Source organism: Chiloscyllium plagiosum, unplaced genomic scaffold (assembly GCF_037043375.1).
Source record: "Chiloscyllium plagiosum isolate Xiang-an unplaced genomic scaffold, Cpla_swu_hap1 HiC_scaffold_4, whole genome shotgun sequence".
Taxonomy (NCBI): Eukaryota; Metazoa; Chordata; class Chondrichthyes; order Orectolobiformes; family Hemiscylliidae; genus Chiloscyllium; species Chiloscyllium plagiosum.
The window spans coordinates 3920022-3938606 of NW_028270142.1; the positions used below are offsets into that span (position 1 = coordinate 3920022).

Here is an 18585-nt window from a genome sequence, read left to right on the forward strand (position 1 = left end):
TCTGTTGACTCAAAAATATAAGGAAATGATTAAACATTTATGAAACAGAGTTAAGAGTTAGCAACCAAATGCACAGCAGCTGATGAAAGTAGGATGGAATAACATCTGGTTTGATTTATCGGAGGTCAGAACACCAAGTTTGTTAGTTTTTGCTTTATGCCTGCCAAGTAATAATAACTGGATTACAGTGAGCACTGACTGCCAGGCTCACCTTTATGCATTACATTTCAAATCTCTGTGTCCTTCCAATACTGGAATGTCTGAACCATGACTGCAGGTTGTACCAGTGAAGAAATGAACTGCTCAGAAACCAGGGCAAAAACATTGAAGGTCAGCCAGGAGTGGGATAATTGTAAAGCCAGTGTGGATAAACGTGTGTAAATCATCAAAGGTCAGTAAAATAACTGAGCAACTAGTAGTTCTACAATAGAGTTTGCATTGGTACAACATAAAAATATAATAATCAAATGGAGACAAGTGAAATCACTTCCCTCTGTTCAATATCATCTCCCTTCTCACACCCTAAATGCTGAAGAACCCACACGAAGAACTACACTGAACAAAAATAATCAGCAAAACTGTCTTGAATAATTCTCCCATTTATTATTGCTAATTTTTTTTTAAACAATTCCAAGTTAGGAAGATTGTTTCAGATACCAATATCTCTTTACTGTTAAAATACACTAAGAGGCTGGAATCATAGAGAATTATAACAGCTACATAATAGACAAAATTTAATGTAAGCCAGCAGAAAATATCAACCACAGGTTGATAGATCGATCGTGGGTACTCTCCTCAAATAGCATTGAAAATAGCTAGCAATGAATTTGAAGGTGGTTTACAAACCATTGCAGAGTGAATTGTCAACATGTCTAACTTTATGGGAGCAGTCAACAAAGCTAACAGAATATTGAGTTACACAGCCAGAAGAACAGAACTTCAGTCAGAGGATGTCATATGATAAGGAACTTTGGTCATGACAAGAAGCTGAGAACTTAGCCCATTATTTCATTACCTCTTGCAGCAATTTCACTTTCCAGTCCTCAGCACATCAGATTTTTCTGTTACAACAACTTGCAACAAAGTGCAATCCCCTATCAGTAAATGTTGTCGCACAATAGATTTTAGATTAGATTAGATTACAGTGTGGAAACAGGCCCTTCGGCCCAACAAGTCCACACCGACCCGCCAAAGCGAAACCCACCCATACCCCTACATTTACCCCTTATCTAACACTACGGGCAATTTAGCATGGCCAATTCACCTGACCCTGCACATCTTTGTGACTGTGGGAGGAAACCGGAGCACCCGGAGGAAACCCACGCAGACACGGGGAGAACGTGCAAACTCCACACAGTCAGTCGCCTGAGGCGGGAATTGAACCCGGGTCTCTGGCGCTGTGAGGCAGCAGTGCTAACCACTGTGCCACCGTGCCGCCAATAATGTGACAGTCCCTGACAAAGCTCACAAATGACTATAGTCAATGACAATGGTGACAAAGACCCATTGGTGTTGACCAACAGAGCAGAACAATGATAGATAAAGAAGAGGTTCTTCAAAGGCTGGTAGCACTCCAAGGTGAGATATCACCAGACCTGGAAGGGATGCACCTTAGATTGCAGAGAGGGGTGAGGGAACAAATCGCAAAGCCAATGACAGAAATTTTCCAAGCGTCTCTGTAACATAGGATAAACTTTGGAGGAACTGGGGGATTGCAAATATAACCCAGGCTACTACAGAGCTGTCAGCTTGACATCAATAGTGAGAAAACTGATGGAGACCATAATATGGGATAATGTAAATATACACTAACGGTAAATACGTTAATACTGAACAGTCAACATGGCTTTGTTAAGGGCAGGTCATGACTTACAAATGTAATGGAGTACTTTGATGAGGTGACACAGGCAGTGGATGAGGGTAGTGCTGTGAATATTGTATATTTGGACTTGCAGAAAGCATGTGAAACAGTTCCACATGGCAGGTTGATTATCAAATCAGAAATCAGTAACCAAGGGTCACAATTTCACGATTGTCAGCAAGAGGGCACAAAGCAAGATCAACATTAGACTTGAAATTAGAGAGCCCCATTCAGCAGTCCAATAACAGCAGGGAAGAAGCTGCTCCTGATCCTGCTGGTGCGTATGTTCAAGCTTCTGTATCTTCTTCCTGATGGAAGAGGTTGCTGGAAATCATTACTAGGGTGGGAGGGGTCTTTGATGTTGGCAGCCTTTCTACAGCATCGAGAAATGTAAACGGAGTCCATGGTATGGGAGGGTGGCTTCCGTCATGGTCTGGGCTGTGCACACAACTTTCTGTAGTTTCTTACGGTCCAGGGCAGAGCAGATGCAGTACCAGGTCATTATGTACCTGGACAGTCTGCTTTCAATGGTGCATCTGTAGGAGTTGGTGAGGACCCTTATGGACATGCTGAATTTGCTGAGCTGCCTGGAGAAGAGGCGTTGTTGTGCCTTCCTGACCACAGGAGGTCCAGACCAGATTGCTGGTTATCGTCACTCCGAGGAACCTGATGCTCCCCACCCTCTCAACCTCAGCTCTGCTGATGTAGATAGGGCTATGTCCTTCTCCTTCCTTCCTGAAGTCAATGATCAGTTCTTTTCTTTTGCCGACATTGAGAGAGAGGCTATCTTCAATGAACCATGGCACCAAGACCTCTATCTCCTTCCTGTATTCAGAGTCATCATTGCTTGATGTCCAGCCTACCGTGGTGGTGACATCAGCAAACTTGCAGATAGCGTCTGTACAGAATTTGGCAACACAAAGAAACGCCTTTACTGAGAGCATGGTTAAGATTTGGAATGCGCTGCCTGGGAGAGTGGTGGAGATGGATCCTACACTAGGTTTGAAAAGCTGGAAATATATTTGAAGTGATGAATTAACAGAGTCAGGGTGGGAGAATGGGATGAGCTGGGTAGCTCTTTTGGGAGCCATACAGACACAATGGGTCAAAGGACCTCCTTTTGCACTGTAGCATTGTATGATTTTATGTATCAGATTGCATTAACATCTCAGAAACTGTACCTTCAGCATCGGGTTAATGCTTCACTGGCGCAAAGAGAGGAAGCTTTTGGATTGAACTGAAAACATTCCACTTTTACTGTAATGTTCATGAAGGTTTATCCAGATATTTACCCACAGCTTATAAAAAAAAGCTAACTAATAATGGACTTAACAATATGTGCCGAGGGATTAACAAAACGAAAAGCAAGTTTATCTCAAATTTGATTTATTCAAAACTGCATGCGATTTAAGAAAGCAATAATTTATCACGTTTCCTCTTTATCTGGTTACTCTGTTTACTGATCAGAAAAAAATGTTTAATTTTACATATTATTCGTGTGCAATGCGTTGCAATAAGAAAGGGGTGCATCGTGGCAATGTCACTGGATTGGTAATCTAGAGGCCAATGATGTCCAGACCATGAAAAAATAAAAAAGAAAACAGTAATGTCACTCATCTCTGATAGTGATATCCTCATAATGAGATATTACCTTGCTGCCAAAGTGTAAACTGGCTCCAGTCACCTTTTTCCCTCAGGTTTTCATCTTCTGGCAAGAAAAATCCCCTTTCCTTATCCATAACAGCCAGTCCCTCATCACGAATCAACTTCCAATTCCTCTCAAGAGTCTATAAAGAAAGACAAGCTTATTGAAATTTAGACATCAGATTTTGTAGCCCTCAATAGAACAACTAACCCTCTACAGCCAAGGTAAATATCAGAAATATTTCTTCCTCAACAGCAATATTACAATTCAAGATAGCAGTTACTCAAGTCTAATCAGTGTCAGAAAGATCTATTATGTGCAACGTACAGCAACATGAAACTAATAAAATGACAATGGTAATAAAAAAAGAATGAAACAAATTAACTGTGCAAATAACTTAGCCAACAGATGAGCAACGGGAAATTTTGAAGCATGAGATGTAGTGAGCATAAAATAAATATATTTCTACAAGGTGGAAAGGAGGCACATGAAACCACAATTGGTGAATAAATAAGGCTAAAATTAAATTGAAACTTACAGATAGATACTTTTGAGAAGGTGAGTTGGGAGAAAGTGCTGAGGTGTCTGAGGCATTACTTCATTTTGTAAGAGTAAAGGTAGAAATACGAACATCGGAAAGGTCACTTGTGAGTGTAGTTTAGAGGCCCACCTACAATAGTTGCACTACAGATTGGAGTGCAATACAAGACATACGGAGCATGTAAGAAAGGTAACCCTAAAACCTACATGTAGATCAGGTGAAGCAGATTGGCAAAGGGAGCTCAAAACTGGGTTCTTCAGAGTGCATCCAGAACAATTTCTTAAAGTAATATGTTCCTGATACAATCAAAGAGTTGGGTTAAAATATTCTACTTATGTGAAAATGCAGTGATAAAGCAGTAGCTGTGACCTCAATCTGAAAGATGCCTTTAGGGTGATAGCTTGTGGTGTGTAGAGTCATAGCGTTGTACAGCATGGAAACAGACCCTTCGGTCCAACCCGTCCATGCCGACCAGATATCCCAACCCAATCTAGTCCCACCTGCCAGCACCCGGCCCATATCCCACCAAACCCTTCCTATTCATATACTCATCCAAATGCCTTTTAAATGCTGCAATTGTACCAGCCTCCACCACATCCTCTGGCAGCTCATTCCATACACGTATCACCCTCTGCGTGAAAAAGTTGCCCCTTAGGTCTCTTTTACATCTTTCCCCTCTCATCCTAAACCTATGCCCTCTAGTTCTGGACTCCCCGACCCCAGGGAAAAAGACTTTGTCTATTTATCCTATCCATGCCCCTCATAATTTTGTAAACCTCTATAAGGTCACCCCTCAGCCTCCGATGCTCCAGGGAAAACAGTCCCAGCCTGTTCAGCCTCTCCCTGTAGCTCAAATCCTCCAACCCTGGCAACAACCTTGGAAATCTTTTCTGAACCCTTTCAAGTTTCAGAACATCTTTCTGATAGGAAGGAGACCAGAATTGCACGCAATAGTCCAACAGTGGCCGAACCAATGTCCTGTACAGCCTCAACATGACCTCCCAACTCCTGTACTCAATACTCTGACCAATAAAGGAAAGCATACCAAACGCCTTCTTCACTATCCTATCTACCTGCAACTCCACTTTCAAGGAGCTATGAACCTGCACTCCAAGGTCACTTTGTTCAGCAACACTCCCTCGGACCTTTCCATTAAGTGTATAAGTCCTGCTAAGATTTGTTTTCCCAAAATGCAGCACCTCGCATTTATCTGAATTAAACTCCATCTGCCACTTCTCAGCCCATTGGCCCATCTGGTCCAGATCCTGTTGTAATCTGAGGTAACCCTCTTCGCTGTCCACTACACCTCCAATTTTGGTGTCATCTGCAAACTTACTAACTGTACCTCTTGTACTTGCATCCAAATCATTTATGTAAATGACAAAAAGTAGAGGGCCCAGCACCGATCCTTGTGGAACTCCATTGGTCACAGGCCTCCAGTCTGAAAAACAATCCTCCTCCACCACCCTCTGTCTTCTAACTTTGAGCCAGTTCTGTATCCAAATGGCTAGTTCTCTCATGTAGAAGAGAGCCAGTTGTTTTTAAAAAAAAGTTGCCAACTTATGTCTGTGGTCTTTTGTCAATTTAAATAATGTAGTGTCCAGGAAATTGATGGCTTAGATCATAAGACTATAAGACATAGGAGTGAAAGGAAGGCCATTCGGACCATCGAGTCCACTCCACCATTCAATCATGGTTGATCGGCATTTCAATCCACTAATCCGCACTCTCCCCGTAGCCCTTAATTACTTGCCTGATCATAAATTTATCAATCTCTGCCTTGAAGACATTTAATGTCCCAGCAATGAATTCCACAGGCCCACCACTCTCTGGCTGAAGAAATGTCTCCCCATTTCTGTTCTAAATTGACCCCCTCTAATTCTAAGTCTGTGCCCACGAGTTCTAGTCTCCCCACTTAATGGAAACAAATTCCCAGCGTCCACCCTTTCTAAGCCATGCATTATCTTGTAAGTTTCTCTTAGATCTCCCCTCAACCTTCTAAGCTCTAATGAATACAATCCCAGGGTCCTCAGCTGATCATATTAGGCCTACCATTCCAGGGATCATCCGTGTGAATCTCCGCTGGATACGCTCCAGTGCCAGTATGTCCTTCCTGAGGTGTGGGGCCCAAAATTAGACACAGTATTCTACATGGGGCCTAACTAGAGTTTTATATAGTCTCAGAAGCACATCACTGCTTTTATATTCCAACCCTCTTGAGATAAATGACAACATTTCATTTGTTTTCTTAACCACGGACTCAACCTGCAAGTCAACCTTTAGAGAATCCTGGACTAGCATTCCCAGATCCTTTTGTACTTGGCTTTATGAATTTTCTCACCGTTTAGAAAGTAGTCCATGCCTGTATTCTTTTGTTCCAAAGTGCAAGACCTCACATTTGCTCACGTTGAATTTCATCAGCCATTTCCTGGACCACTCTCTTAAACTGGCCAAATCTTTCTGCAGCTTCCCCACCTCCTCAGTACTACCTGACTGTCCACCTAACATCATATCATCGGCAAACTTCACCAGAATGCCCCCAGTCCCTTCTTCCAGGTCATTAATATATAATGTGAACAGCTGTGGCCCCAACACTGAACCCTGTGGGACACCACTTGTCACTAGCTGCCATTCCAAAAAACAACCTTTTATCCCAACTCTCTGCCTTCTGTCAGACAGCCAATCCTCAATCCATGCCAGTAGCTCATCTCGAACATCACGGGCCCTCACCTTACTCAGCAGCCTCCCATAAGGCACCTGATCAGAGGCCTTTTGGAAGTCGAGACAGATAACATCCACTGGGTTTCCCTGGTCTAACCTACTTGTTACCTCTTCAAAGAATTCTAACAGGTTTGTCAGGCCTGACCTCCCCTTACTAAATCCATGCTGACTTGTTCTAATCCAACCCTGCACTTCCAAGAATTTAGAAATCTCATCCTTAACGATGGATTCTAGAATTTTACCTACAACCGAGGTTAGGTTAATTGGCCTATAATTTTCCATCTTTTGTTTTGACCCTTTCTTGAACAAGGGGGTTACAACAGCGATTTTCCAATCATCTGGGACTTTCCCTGACTCCAGTGACTTCTGAAAGATTACAACCAACACCTCCACTATTTCCTCAGCCACCTCCCACAGAACTCTAAGATGTAGCCCATCGGGACCAGGAGATTTATCAATTTTTAGACATTTTAGCTTTTCTGGCACTTTCTCTTCTGTAATGGCTACCATACTCAACTCTGCCCCCTGACTCTCCATAATTGTTGGGAAATTACTCATGCCTTTTATTGTGAAGACTGATGTAAAGTATTTATTAAGTTCTTCAGCTATTTCCTTATCTCCCATCACTAGCCTTCCTGCATCAATTTGGAGTGGCCCAATCTCTACTTTTGCCTCTCGTTTCTTATGTATTCAAAGAAACTTTTATTATCATTTCTAATATCACTGGCTAGCTTACCTTCATAGTTGATCCTGTCCTTCTGTATTTCTCTCTTTGTTATCCTCTGTTTGTTTTTGTAGCCTTCCCAATCTTCTGATTTCCCAGTGCTCTTGGCCACTTTATAGGCTCTCTCTTTTTCTTTGATACATTTCCTGACTTAAACTTTGTCAGCCATGGCTGTGTAATTCCACCCCCCACTGGATAATCTTTCTTTTCTTTGGGATGAACCTCCGTACTTGTCCTCAATTACACCCAGAAACTCCTGCCATTGTTGCTCTACTGTCTTCCCCACTAGGCTCTGCTTCCAGTCGATTTCCGTCAGTTCCTCTCTCATGCCCCTGTAATTACCTTTATTTAACTGTAACACCATTACATCCGATTTTGCCTTCTCTCTTTCAAACTGCAGACTGAACTCTACCGTATTTTGATCACTGCCTCCTAAGTGTTCCCTTACTTGAAGATCCTTTATAAAGTCTGGCTCATTCCATAGCACTAAGCCCAGAATAGCCTGCTCCCTTGTGGGCTCCATCACAAGCTGTTCCAAAAAGCCATCCTGTCAGCATTCCTGAATTCCCTTTCTTTGGATCCACTGGCAACATTATTCACCCAGTCCACCTGCATATTGAAGTCCCCCACAACCACCGTGACCTTGCCTTTCTGACATGTCCTATCTAGTTCCTTGTACATCTTGTGCCCCCGTCCTGACCATTGTTGGGAGGTCTGTACATAACTGCCATTGTAGTTTTTTTGCCTTTGTGGTTCCTCAACGCCATCCACACAGACTCCACATCATCTGACTCAGTGCCATAGATTTAATTTCATTCTTAACTAACAAGGCAACCCTGCTCCCTTTGCCCACCTCCCTGTCTTTTCGATAAGTTGTAAATCCTTGAATGTTTAACTGCCAGTCCTGAACCCCCTGCAACCACATCTCTGTGATGCCTACCACATCATAATCATTCACGATGATTTATACCATTAATTCATCTATTTTGTTTCGAATATTATGAGCATTCAGATAAATCTAATTTTCTTATCCTCATGATTTCCAACATCTATGGTATCATGTCCTAAGTTATCCTTCCTTTTTGCTTCATTCCTAGTTTGCCTTGAACTGAAACTCTGCACACATGCTAACCTGCTGCTTATCTTTCTACTTGATTCCATGCTCCTTGTCGCTTTCCCTTTCTTTGCGTATTGTGATTATAAATTTAATAGACAGTCAATAATTATTGAAGAATTCTTCTAATTCTGCTTCTGAGAGTATCAGAGTACCCCATTAATCAAAATCAATACAGAAGATAATGTTACTATATGACTGCTTCATCCAATACATGAAGAGAAAGTGAGGACTGCAGATGCTGGGATCAGAGTCAGAAAGTATGGCGCTGGAAAAGCACAGCAGGCCAGGCAGTATCCGAGAAGCAGGAGCATTGACATTTTGAGCACTGTCCTCCCTGTCCATCTTCCTTCCCACCTATCCACTCCACCCTCCTCTCCGACCTATTACCTTCATCCCCACCACCTTCATCTACCTATCGCATTCCGAGCTACCTTTCCCACAGACCAATTCCTCCTCCCATTTACCTCTGAGCCCCTTTGAGCTCCCCCTCCCTCCACAATCCTGATGAAGAGCTTATGCTCAAAACGTTGACTCTCCTGCTCCTTGAATGCTGCCTGACTGGCTGTGCTTTTCCAGCACCACACTTTTTGACTCATCCAATGCATGAATTAGTGAGAATGAAACAGTTGCCCCTAAAATCTGAATAATCCCAAAAATGAAATGGAGAAAATAGAAAGAGAATCTTTGAAAGAGAATGAAAATTGTACTGTAAATGGAACAACATTAAACAAGGTGAATAAACATACAGAACTAAACAATCAAATATATCACTTCCTCGAAGTTTGAATGCAGGTGGATAATGCCATTAAGATAGACATGGTATGATAGATTTTATGCACAGGGATACACAAATCAACAGTAAAGCAGTAGCAATACATTTTCTAAGAAATTGAACACACCAATTCCAGAATGCAGTTTAAGATCACAGAACAGAGAGCACATTTTCATCAGGATAATGGGAGCATTAGGCACAACAGTGTGTCTAGACACGCAAAATAATGACTTTATCTACAATGCAGCATAGAAAAAGGGGAATGCCAGCAATATTTAAAAATCATGAATGAGGTTTTACATTTTGGAACGAACTGTAATATCTGAAAAATGGAAAAAAAACTTTTTAAACATGTCTCCCAAAAGACACCTTACTTCTCATGAGTTCAATAACTTGCAGTCAGGCAACTTATCTCAGAGAAAATCATAAAAGTCATCTGAAATTCAGTAAGCCTCAAGAAAACATAAACACATCTTCTCTGGGTGTGAAAAATTATAGCTTCTGTGACAAGAGCAAGGAGATTTGTTGGCCTTCGTTTTGGATCGATTTTTAATTAGAAGGAGAGCGCAATTATTTTCCATTTTAAATTACATAGTCTGGTTGGGTGCAGCGACATCAGAAAACCCTGCAGAGATAGTTCTATGTTATAACTCTCAGCTGAACTAATTACAAACAGCAGATGAGAGTTGTGTTAACTCTTTGGCAGTGGGAGTTACAGGAGATGATACCCAGAAATTTTCCCTATACTGGAAAGAAATCCAGGCAGTTTTCATGTGTTGTCTGCAGAAATGGTGAGGTCCGTTTCCTTGTTGTCCTAAGTTTCTCTGTGACTGAATCTATACAAACACAAACTCTGACTATTCAACCTCAGAAGGCGTCACAGCTGCTGAACACAAATTCAACCAACTTTCATTAGGATGTTGAATAAAAACCGAAAGAGCAGCGGATACTGTCAATCAGAAACAAAAGCAGAAATTGCTGGAATAGCACTTGTTTGGCAGCATCTGTGGAGATAAATCAGAGTTAACATATCAGGTCGAGAGAGCCTTCCTCAGACCCATTCTGAGAAAGGGTCATTCGATTTGAAATGTTGACTCTGAAGTCACTGCCTAAAAGGGTGGTAGTGGCAGAGAAACCTACAAGACATTTAAAAAGTATTTAAGTGAGCACGGGAAATGTCATAGCACTCAAGGCCACAGGCCAAGTGCTGGAAAAAAGGATTAGAATAGATGAACCAAATAAACATTTTCACCTACCTCTAAACTATCCTAAAAACCTACCTGCCAGGCCAAACTTACCGTCACCCTGTCTAATAACTTCGACTTTGGCTCAGCACTAAGTTGTTTCATTATTCTTCCAGGTGACACACTCTAATACTTTCCTATTTGAAAGGCACTAAACAAATGCAAGCTTTGTTTGTTGTTAGTCAGTGATTATTCTGAACACATACCTTCACCAGTTCAGTATAGCCTGTTTCTTTTGTTGTCCACCAAGGCTGAGCTTTCAGACCATTCACATTGTAGAGTGAGCGCTGCCACACTGAAGCAAAATGTCCCTTTTTATGTCCCAATTCATACCACGTGTACGCCTGGAGATCAAATAAACCAGTGAAACTATATCATTCATCAGAACCAGAGACTGTCAGCAGGTCTACCGTTCCATTGGACAGCTAGCCCCTTCGCTGATGACTGCACTGTTTTACAGTAAAAATATAATGCTACCAAAGTATTCTGAACAGTCAAAACTACATTTTAAAATCCTTTTGTCTCACTAATTACAGATTGGTTAATTTCTCTCTGCACATAATCCATTCACAAGTTGACCATAAATTGTTTCGGTCAACAGGAAAATGATAATCAGTTTTGTTTTGATGAAGTAAACAAGATTAAACTCTCACCTGGAGCTCACTTATGAAGTTGCATTTCTACTGCTAATGCAGAACCAATATTGAAATTGGCTTGGAGAGAGAATTTGGATTTTAACTGACTGAAAAATCCTAAATATTACTTTTGTAGCACTGCACTTTTTAATATCAAAGGACAAGCCATTAAAGGTATGGAAGTGAAGGGGTGGGGTGGGGGTGGGAGAAGAGAGACAGACAGACAGACAGACAGAGAGAGAGAGAGAGAGAGAGAGAGAGAGAGAGAGAAGGGGTGGGGGGGTAGGAGAAAAATAACAGCAAAAGAAATATGTCAACGTATTTCAAAAGATAATACAGGAAAGTAACAGTAAAATAAAATAAAATAAAATTTAGAATATATAATCTAAATTTTAACTGGAAGGTTAACCCTCTAACTTTAAGTTGGCTAGTTTTTACTAAAAGCGTCTTACAAAAACATTTTTAAAAATTTTCAATCTTTCATTAAGTAGTATTTCCATGAACTCCATGTTAATTTTATCTTAGTATAATGACACAGCATTGTGGAAGAAATACACTTATGATCTTAATCAAGGCTTTTTGCAAACCAAACTCTACTGACCCATGTTTATAAAGTAAGAATGTGCAGTCATACCCACCTCCTTATCGCCCACTCGCTGCATTGCATCTCCTAAGTGGAAGTAAAAGCGACCATCATCAGTCCCTGGCTCCCCGGATAATAAACCTTCCTGCAGAAATTGGATGTTGCAAAAATCTTTATGTCACAAAGCCAACACACAGCAGATACATTCCTCATTACTCACTCGGACAGATACACCTGACTTTGTGTCTATCTTGTTTTTTTCTATTTCATTGCAAACCGTTCCCTGAATTAACCATCTTCAGCACAATGAGAGCAAATAGCAATCTTGCAAAAACACATTTAGAATGCTGTTCCAAAACTCAGCAAGGACATGGAAATTATTTCTGGCTCAACTTGAAATGCAGCAGCACCACATGATGGAAGGATAGGTTTCCTGCATTTCTCAGCCTTTTTCTGAAAGAATAATCTTACAGTTAACTATAACACACAGCATTTCCTTGTATCCTCTGAACCTCTATTTGTGCGATCAGTTTTACATTTCGATGGAGATCAAACTCCCTCCTATTTGAATAAGACTGAGAATGATATGTCTTTCCTTACCTCTTAGAACACAGTAATGTAAGCAACGAACAACACCAAGCAGATTTAAACAGTCTGCAACATTCTGCTAATACATAATGTATTCTTGTGAAAAGGCTAACAGATTCTGTGTGGTACAACAAATATTTATCACAAACACTGATGATAGCTGTAAGGCTTTGGGTTATTGCGAATATAGCATCCGAAGTAGCTATAAGCAGATCAAAAAATTGATGGAATGTAATATTGAACTGGGCAATGAAATACAAATTTGGATTTGGCATTAATTGTTGAATTAGCGATGCTTTTACTTTCAGAATGATCACGGCCACTTTAACCGGCATTATTGTTCATTCCAGGAATATACCCTGCATTTCATTAACCGGTTTAGGTTATGATGTTTAAATATGGTGCAACAATCAGCTCAGCGTTAGTTAACCTAACTAGTGCAGTGCTTACCTTTAGATATGGAATGCTTTCAGCTATCTGATTCCTAGCTTTGAGGATGAATCCATAATGAACTTTAGCAAAGCCATCATTTGGAGCCAGGGCCAGAACCTGCAACAACACATCACATTATCCCCAGTTTCACTGTTTTTTTTAAATCTTCCTGGGGCCTTTACTGAACTGTTAAATCAAACTGAGCTGCCCTTCAAACAGAACTATTCTTGATGATTTTCTTTACTTTAATATAATTAATCTGTATCAAATTAACCTTTCTAAGTTAGGTCTGCTAACCTAGCTGAGTGGAGGGGAGGAGCTGAGAGTCTCAGCAATGGGAGAGATCATTGAAGAGGGAAGTCATTAGGGAATATAACGAGAGAGCACAGTGCCACACAAGCCTCTCTCTGTTTTACTGTCACTGTTATGTGGGTCCTCTTACTCAATGCTCATTATCATTGAAATTAGTGAAAAACTAGAGGCATAGGTTTAGGGTGAGAGGGGGGAAAATTTAAAAGGAACCTAAGGGATAACTTTCTCACACAGAAAGTGGTGCGTGTATGGAATGATCTGCCAGAAGTGGTGGAGGCTAGTACAATTACAACTTTTAAATGGCATCAGCATGGGTATATGAATAGGAAGGGTTTAAGAGAGATATGGGCCGAATGCTGGCAAATGGGACAAGATTAATTTAGGATATCTAGTTAGCATGGACGAATTGGACTGAAGGGTCTGTTTCTGTGCTGTACATCTCTATGACTTGTGGGGATCGAGAGAATAACTTTCTCCATGCAAGTCAACTTACTGAATGCATTTTTTGTTACTCAGACAGATTTGTAAAAGTTGACAGTTGAGAGATAGTGACGTCATCTTGTTATACTTGAAGAGGTATATAGCTAAACTGTGGAAGAAACAATTATTTGGTAAATTTAATTTTGATGGGATATTGAAAATTCATCTCATTTTTTTCATGGAAATAGAATGCATTGAATGCAAATACAAAACAGACAAGGCGATGCGAAGTCAGTGAGGATGGAATAGTGATATTAACCGTTGCACTGCTGAATGTGGATGTTGAAGCTATGAAAAAAACCCAAAGTTTCCATTAAAGCAGAAGCTGTGGATGCAGAATGCCATAGGTTAACTACAATTCTAGATTGACCTTTGTATTCAGGGACACCATGCAATTATGCTCCTGACCTGTGAGAATACAGGGTCAATGAGAACAAAGAGGCAGCATGGTTGTGATCCCGATGAGAACCATGGCAATGGAATTTTTGATAACAAACAGCTGAAAATTTGTTGTTTATGAGACTGATTTGGCACTGTTTGATTGGCAGTCTAGACAGAGGCCACCTTTGTTTCTAAGCAACACTATCTGGAAGAATTTGAGAGAATGGAAATGGACCCAATTTCTTTTCTCTCCAGAGTCTGGCTTGCGCGCTCACTCTGTGACTCCATTCATTCTAAGTTTTCTGGCTTTGTGCCCAACACTGAGCATTATCTACTGAAGACGTATCTGGTAAATATTGTTTGAGAAAGAGAGACAGCCAGGTTTCTTCACAATCTTGTTCAATGCCCAGAATGCGGGAAACTATTATTATTTACATTATTTACTCATAAAAACTGAATACAAATTGCCAAATCCTTCTGATGTATGCAATAGCCTTGAGTTATACATAATTTTAATTTAGTGTCTCTACCACATTTAATGACGTGCACTTTCTCCAACAAAGCATAGACAAAGTGAATCCTTATTCAGCAGAGCAGACTGATTATATACATCGTTGAAAATGGTGACTATGTTACTTGTTACATATCATGGTCTGATTTGTAACTGACAATTAGATTTCTATAACCTGGATTTTTCTGTCCTAACATTTGGTCAAAGTGCAATCACTGGACATTAAAAATGGTGGTTGGGACTAGGTATCTCACAACAAGTTATGTCATAAGAGCCTGTGGTGTTGGAGGTAGTACACTGGCATGGATAGAGAATTGGCTGATGAGTGAGTGGGGACAAGGTATTCTTTTCCAGGTTGGTAACCTGTAACCAGTGGGTTCCACCAGGATCAGTGCTGGGACCGCAACCATTTACAATATGTATTAATGATTTAGAGGAAGCAAGTTAATGTACTATAGCCAAATTTCCATTTGACACAAAAATAGGCAAAGAGGCAGGTTGCAAGACAGATACAAACAATTTAAAGAGGAACACTGATTGGTTACGCAGTGCACAAACGGAGTATAGTGAGGGAAAATGTGAAGTTGTTCATCTTGCAAGGCAGAACAAAAGAGAAGTTTTATTTTAATGAGGAAAAATCGCAGAATGCTTCAACACAAAGGGACTTGGGTAAATTAGTGCACGAAACACAGAAAGCTAGCACACAAACAGGGGCAGCAGGTAATCAAGGCGGCTAATGGAATGTTGGCCCTTATTTCAAGGGCGGAAATGTGTTGCTGGAAAAGCGCAGCAGGTCAGGCAGCATCTAGGGAACAGGAGAATCGACGTTTCGGGCATTAGCCCTTCTTCAGGAATGGGGGTTATTTCAAGGGGGTTGGAGTATAAGAGTAGAGAAGTCACACTGCAACTGTATATGGTGCTGGAGAGACCACATCTGCAGTAATTTAAGGAATGGCTCCTCCCCAGAACATCCTGACACCAAAAACAGTTATGTAAGAATCCTACTCTGACTCCAATTCAGCCTTCAACACTATTATCCCCTCGAGAATGATTACTAAACCTAGTGATCTCTGACTAAGCCCCACTCTCTGCAACTGGATCCTTAGTTTCCTGACCCACAGAACACAATCAGTGAAGACGGGGGACAATATTTCATCCTCACTAACTGTCAATACTGGAGCCCCCCAGGGCTGCGTACTCAGCCCCTACTGTACTCACTGTATACCCATGACTGCATCACCAAATACCAGACTAATGCCATTTACAAGTTCACTGATGACACCACCATTGTGGGTCGAATCTCGATGGCATTTTCCAGATGGTGGAAGACCTGGAAAAATGGTGCACTGAGAACAACCTAGCTCTCAATGCCGGCAAAACCAAAGAACTCATTACTGACTTTTGGTGTGATGTTACTCATGCCCCCCCTACATATCAACAGCACAGAGGTGGAACAAATGGAGAGTGTCAATCTCCTGGGAGTGGTCATCCACAACAAGCTTTCTTGGACTATTCACGTGGGCGTACTGTTTACAAAGGCCCAACAACAGCTCTTCTTCTTCAGGCAGCTGAGGAAATTTGGCATGACAGCAAATACCCTTGCCAACCTTTAGAGGTGTACCATTGATAGTATTGTCTGGATGTATCACTACCTGATATGGCAACTGTACCCTTCAAGATCGGAGACGGTTACAGAGAGTGGTGAACTCGGCCCGGAAAATCACAAAGACCAACCTCCCATCTATAGAATCCATCTACCAGGCCCGCTGCCAAGGAAAGGCCATCAGCATTCTCAAAGATCCATTCCACCCTGGCAATGTTTTTCTACATCAGGGAGAAGGTACAGAAGCCTGAACACATGCACCAGCTGGTTTCACAACAGTTTCTACCCTACTGTTATTAGAATACTGAATGGACTCTCAAACTCTTAACATTCACCTGTACCTGTGTTTTCGTTTTTGCTGCCGTTTACCTATTATTTACTATCTATGCTACTTAACTGATCTGCCTGTATTGCTCGCAAGACAAAGCTTTTCACTGTGCCGCTGTACACGTGACAATAAATTCAATTCAAATTCAAATATTATTTCATTTAAAACAGTTAAAAGAAGGTTCACTTGGATGATTCTTGTTATGGAGAGACTGTCTTATGAACAAAAGCTGAACAGGTCGGGATTCTACTCATTGGACTTTTGAAGAGTAAGGTGATCTCACTGAAGCATAGACGATTCTTGAAGCTTGACAGGATAAATGCTGACAAGATGTTTCCCGTCATGGGAGAGTCAACGACCAGACAGCATAGTCTAAAATAAAGGGGCACCGACTTAAGACTGAGATGAGGAAAAATTTCAACTCTCCGGCCTCTGAACTCAGGGACACTGCAGGCCCTGGTCCCTGGGCAGCTCATTGTTTCTCCAAGTACAGGGTAGTTACTTCTTGCACTTATATCTGATTGGCTGTAGCAACACCGACTGGAGAAAAGGCCTATGATTGGAAGCACAGCTCTTTACATAATCTCCCATTTATACTTGTGCAACATAAAATCTGGCTTCAAATTAAACAATTTAAATATAAACTAAAATCTCTGTTTATGTTTTTTTTGTCCTGGTTTATGACCCCTCTTGCTTAAAATATGTAATTATTCATTACAGCAACCCTCTGAATGAGCTATAAATTCATCAGGCAAGTAGACATCAGTCAGACGGTGTGAAACGTTCTGGAGGGCACTACACTGTTCACGGTAACGTGAGCTTGATTCTTTTTGTTAGATTTTAGCTCTTAAGGTAGGGGACGATGGAATGGTCTTTATGAGACTATTAAAGTCATGTTTGTTTATTTTATCTGATATTCAAGCTTTTTCAAGACTGGCAAATGTTATTATAGAGCCTGGATGTGGTTTATCGCGAATATTAGAGAGGTGTAGGGTGCTGCAGGGGTCAGTGAAACTGTACAGTTCTGTGAATGACACTTAGACCTGATACTTTGCGGGGTGGTGGTATGCGTTGAGGGGGTTAAGGAGTAGAAGGGGAATTGGAGTGGAAGATTGATTGTTGAGGGAGCTTCATCTCCAGACTACGACAATGTCTCAAATAATGGAAATTGGCTTTTTAACTCGGCAACCTTGGCATTAGCTCATCTGACAGCAGATCCAATTTCTCTGGATGAACAGTGTCAACAAGCAACAATCTACAACATCACAGCAATCTTGTGACTCAAAGATGGAAATCCAGTTCAGTGTGTCTGAATAACATTCTTATGTCTATCAACACTAAATTGAATACTGAATTTAAATTGCAATAAAGATGATAAATAACATTTAAACCACCTGAAAAACCATGATTGGATTGACACTGAACTGCTCTTTAAATTTTCTTTCATCTTCTTAATACCTATTAACATTTCTGTGCATCTACAGAGGGATGAGGGGACTTTAGGAATTGTGGTATTTGCACTGCTCACTGTTCCCTTCCTAAAGATGATGACTCATGCTAGCACAGAGTACCATGCATTTTCTACTTTGTATGTAAGGTTTTGTACCCGAGTACCTTTGTAGCAAAGATGGGGCTAGGAATGGTGATATTGTACACTTTCCACGTACTTCTATACTTGAGGACATGACAATAAAATAGAATTCTAATTCTAACCCTCTTGTTTGTTGTCCAAATGATCATATGCCTTTATGCTTGAGCTACTCAATGTATTCTAGCACAATGATCAGTTGAACTTGATTCCACATTCTCCCACCATCCATATGCACAAACTAACCAGCAAAAGTGACTGAGAAGCAATCTAGAGAAGGATGCCAGGCTAATTTGATAGGTTTCTAATTTACGGCTACTGAGGTAGTGTTCATAGCAATAACTCATTAAATCAGCTAATTTAGCACTGATTAAGAATGCATTATTCATAATCCACACGGTTCAGTTCCATGATGGAAAATTCAATTTACAAATTCAGCATTAGGAAGTACATAGTCATCAGAATATATTATTTTTAAATGTGAAAGTCAAGAATGGAAAACCAATATTCCATTCCATT

The 18585-nt window shown here is 40.9% G+C and overlaps 1 protein-coding gene across 6 annotated transcripts in view; it reads right to left on the reverse strand.

Annotated features, from left to right (window-relative positions):
• Window positions 1–18585, reverse strand: part of unm_hu7910 (un-named hu7910) — a 235060-nt gene that overhangs the window by 13981 nt on the left and 202494 nt on the right. For all 6 annotated transcript variants that reach the window (XM_087985915.1, XM_043689309.2, XM_087985917.1 and 3 more), the window contains 4 exons: window positions 12882–12980; window positions 11899–11988; window positions 10832–10969; window positions 3513–3648 (listed from right to left, as the gene is read on the reverse strand). In XM_087985915.1, coding sequence (XP_087842041.1) covers window positions 3513–3648; window positions 10832–10969; window positions 11899–11988; window positions 12882–12980 — 463 coding nt within the window. The remainder of the gene's footprint in view (window positions 1–3512; window positions 3649–10831; window positions 10970–11898; window positions 11989–12881; window positions 12981–18585) is intronic.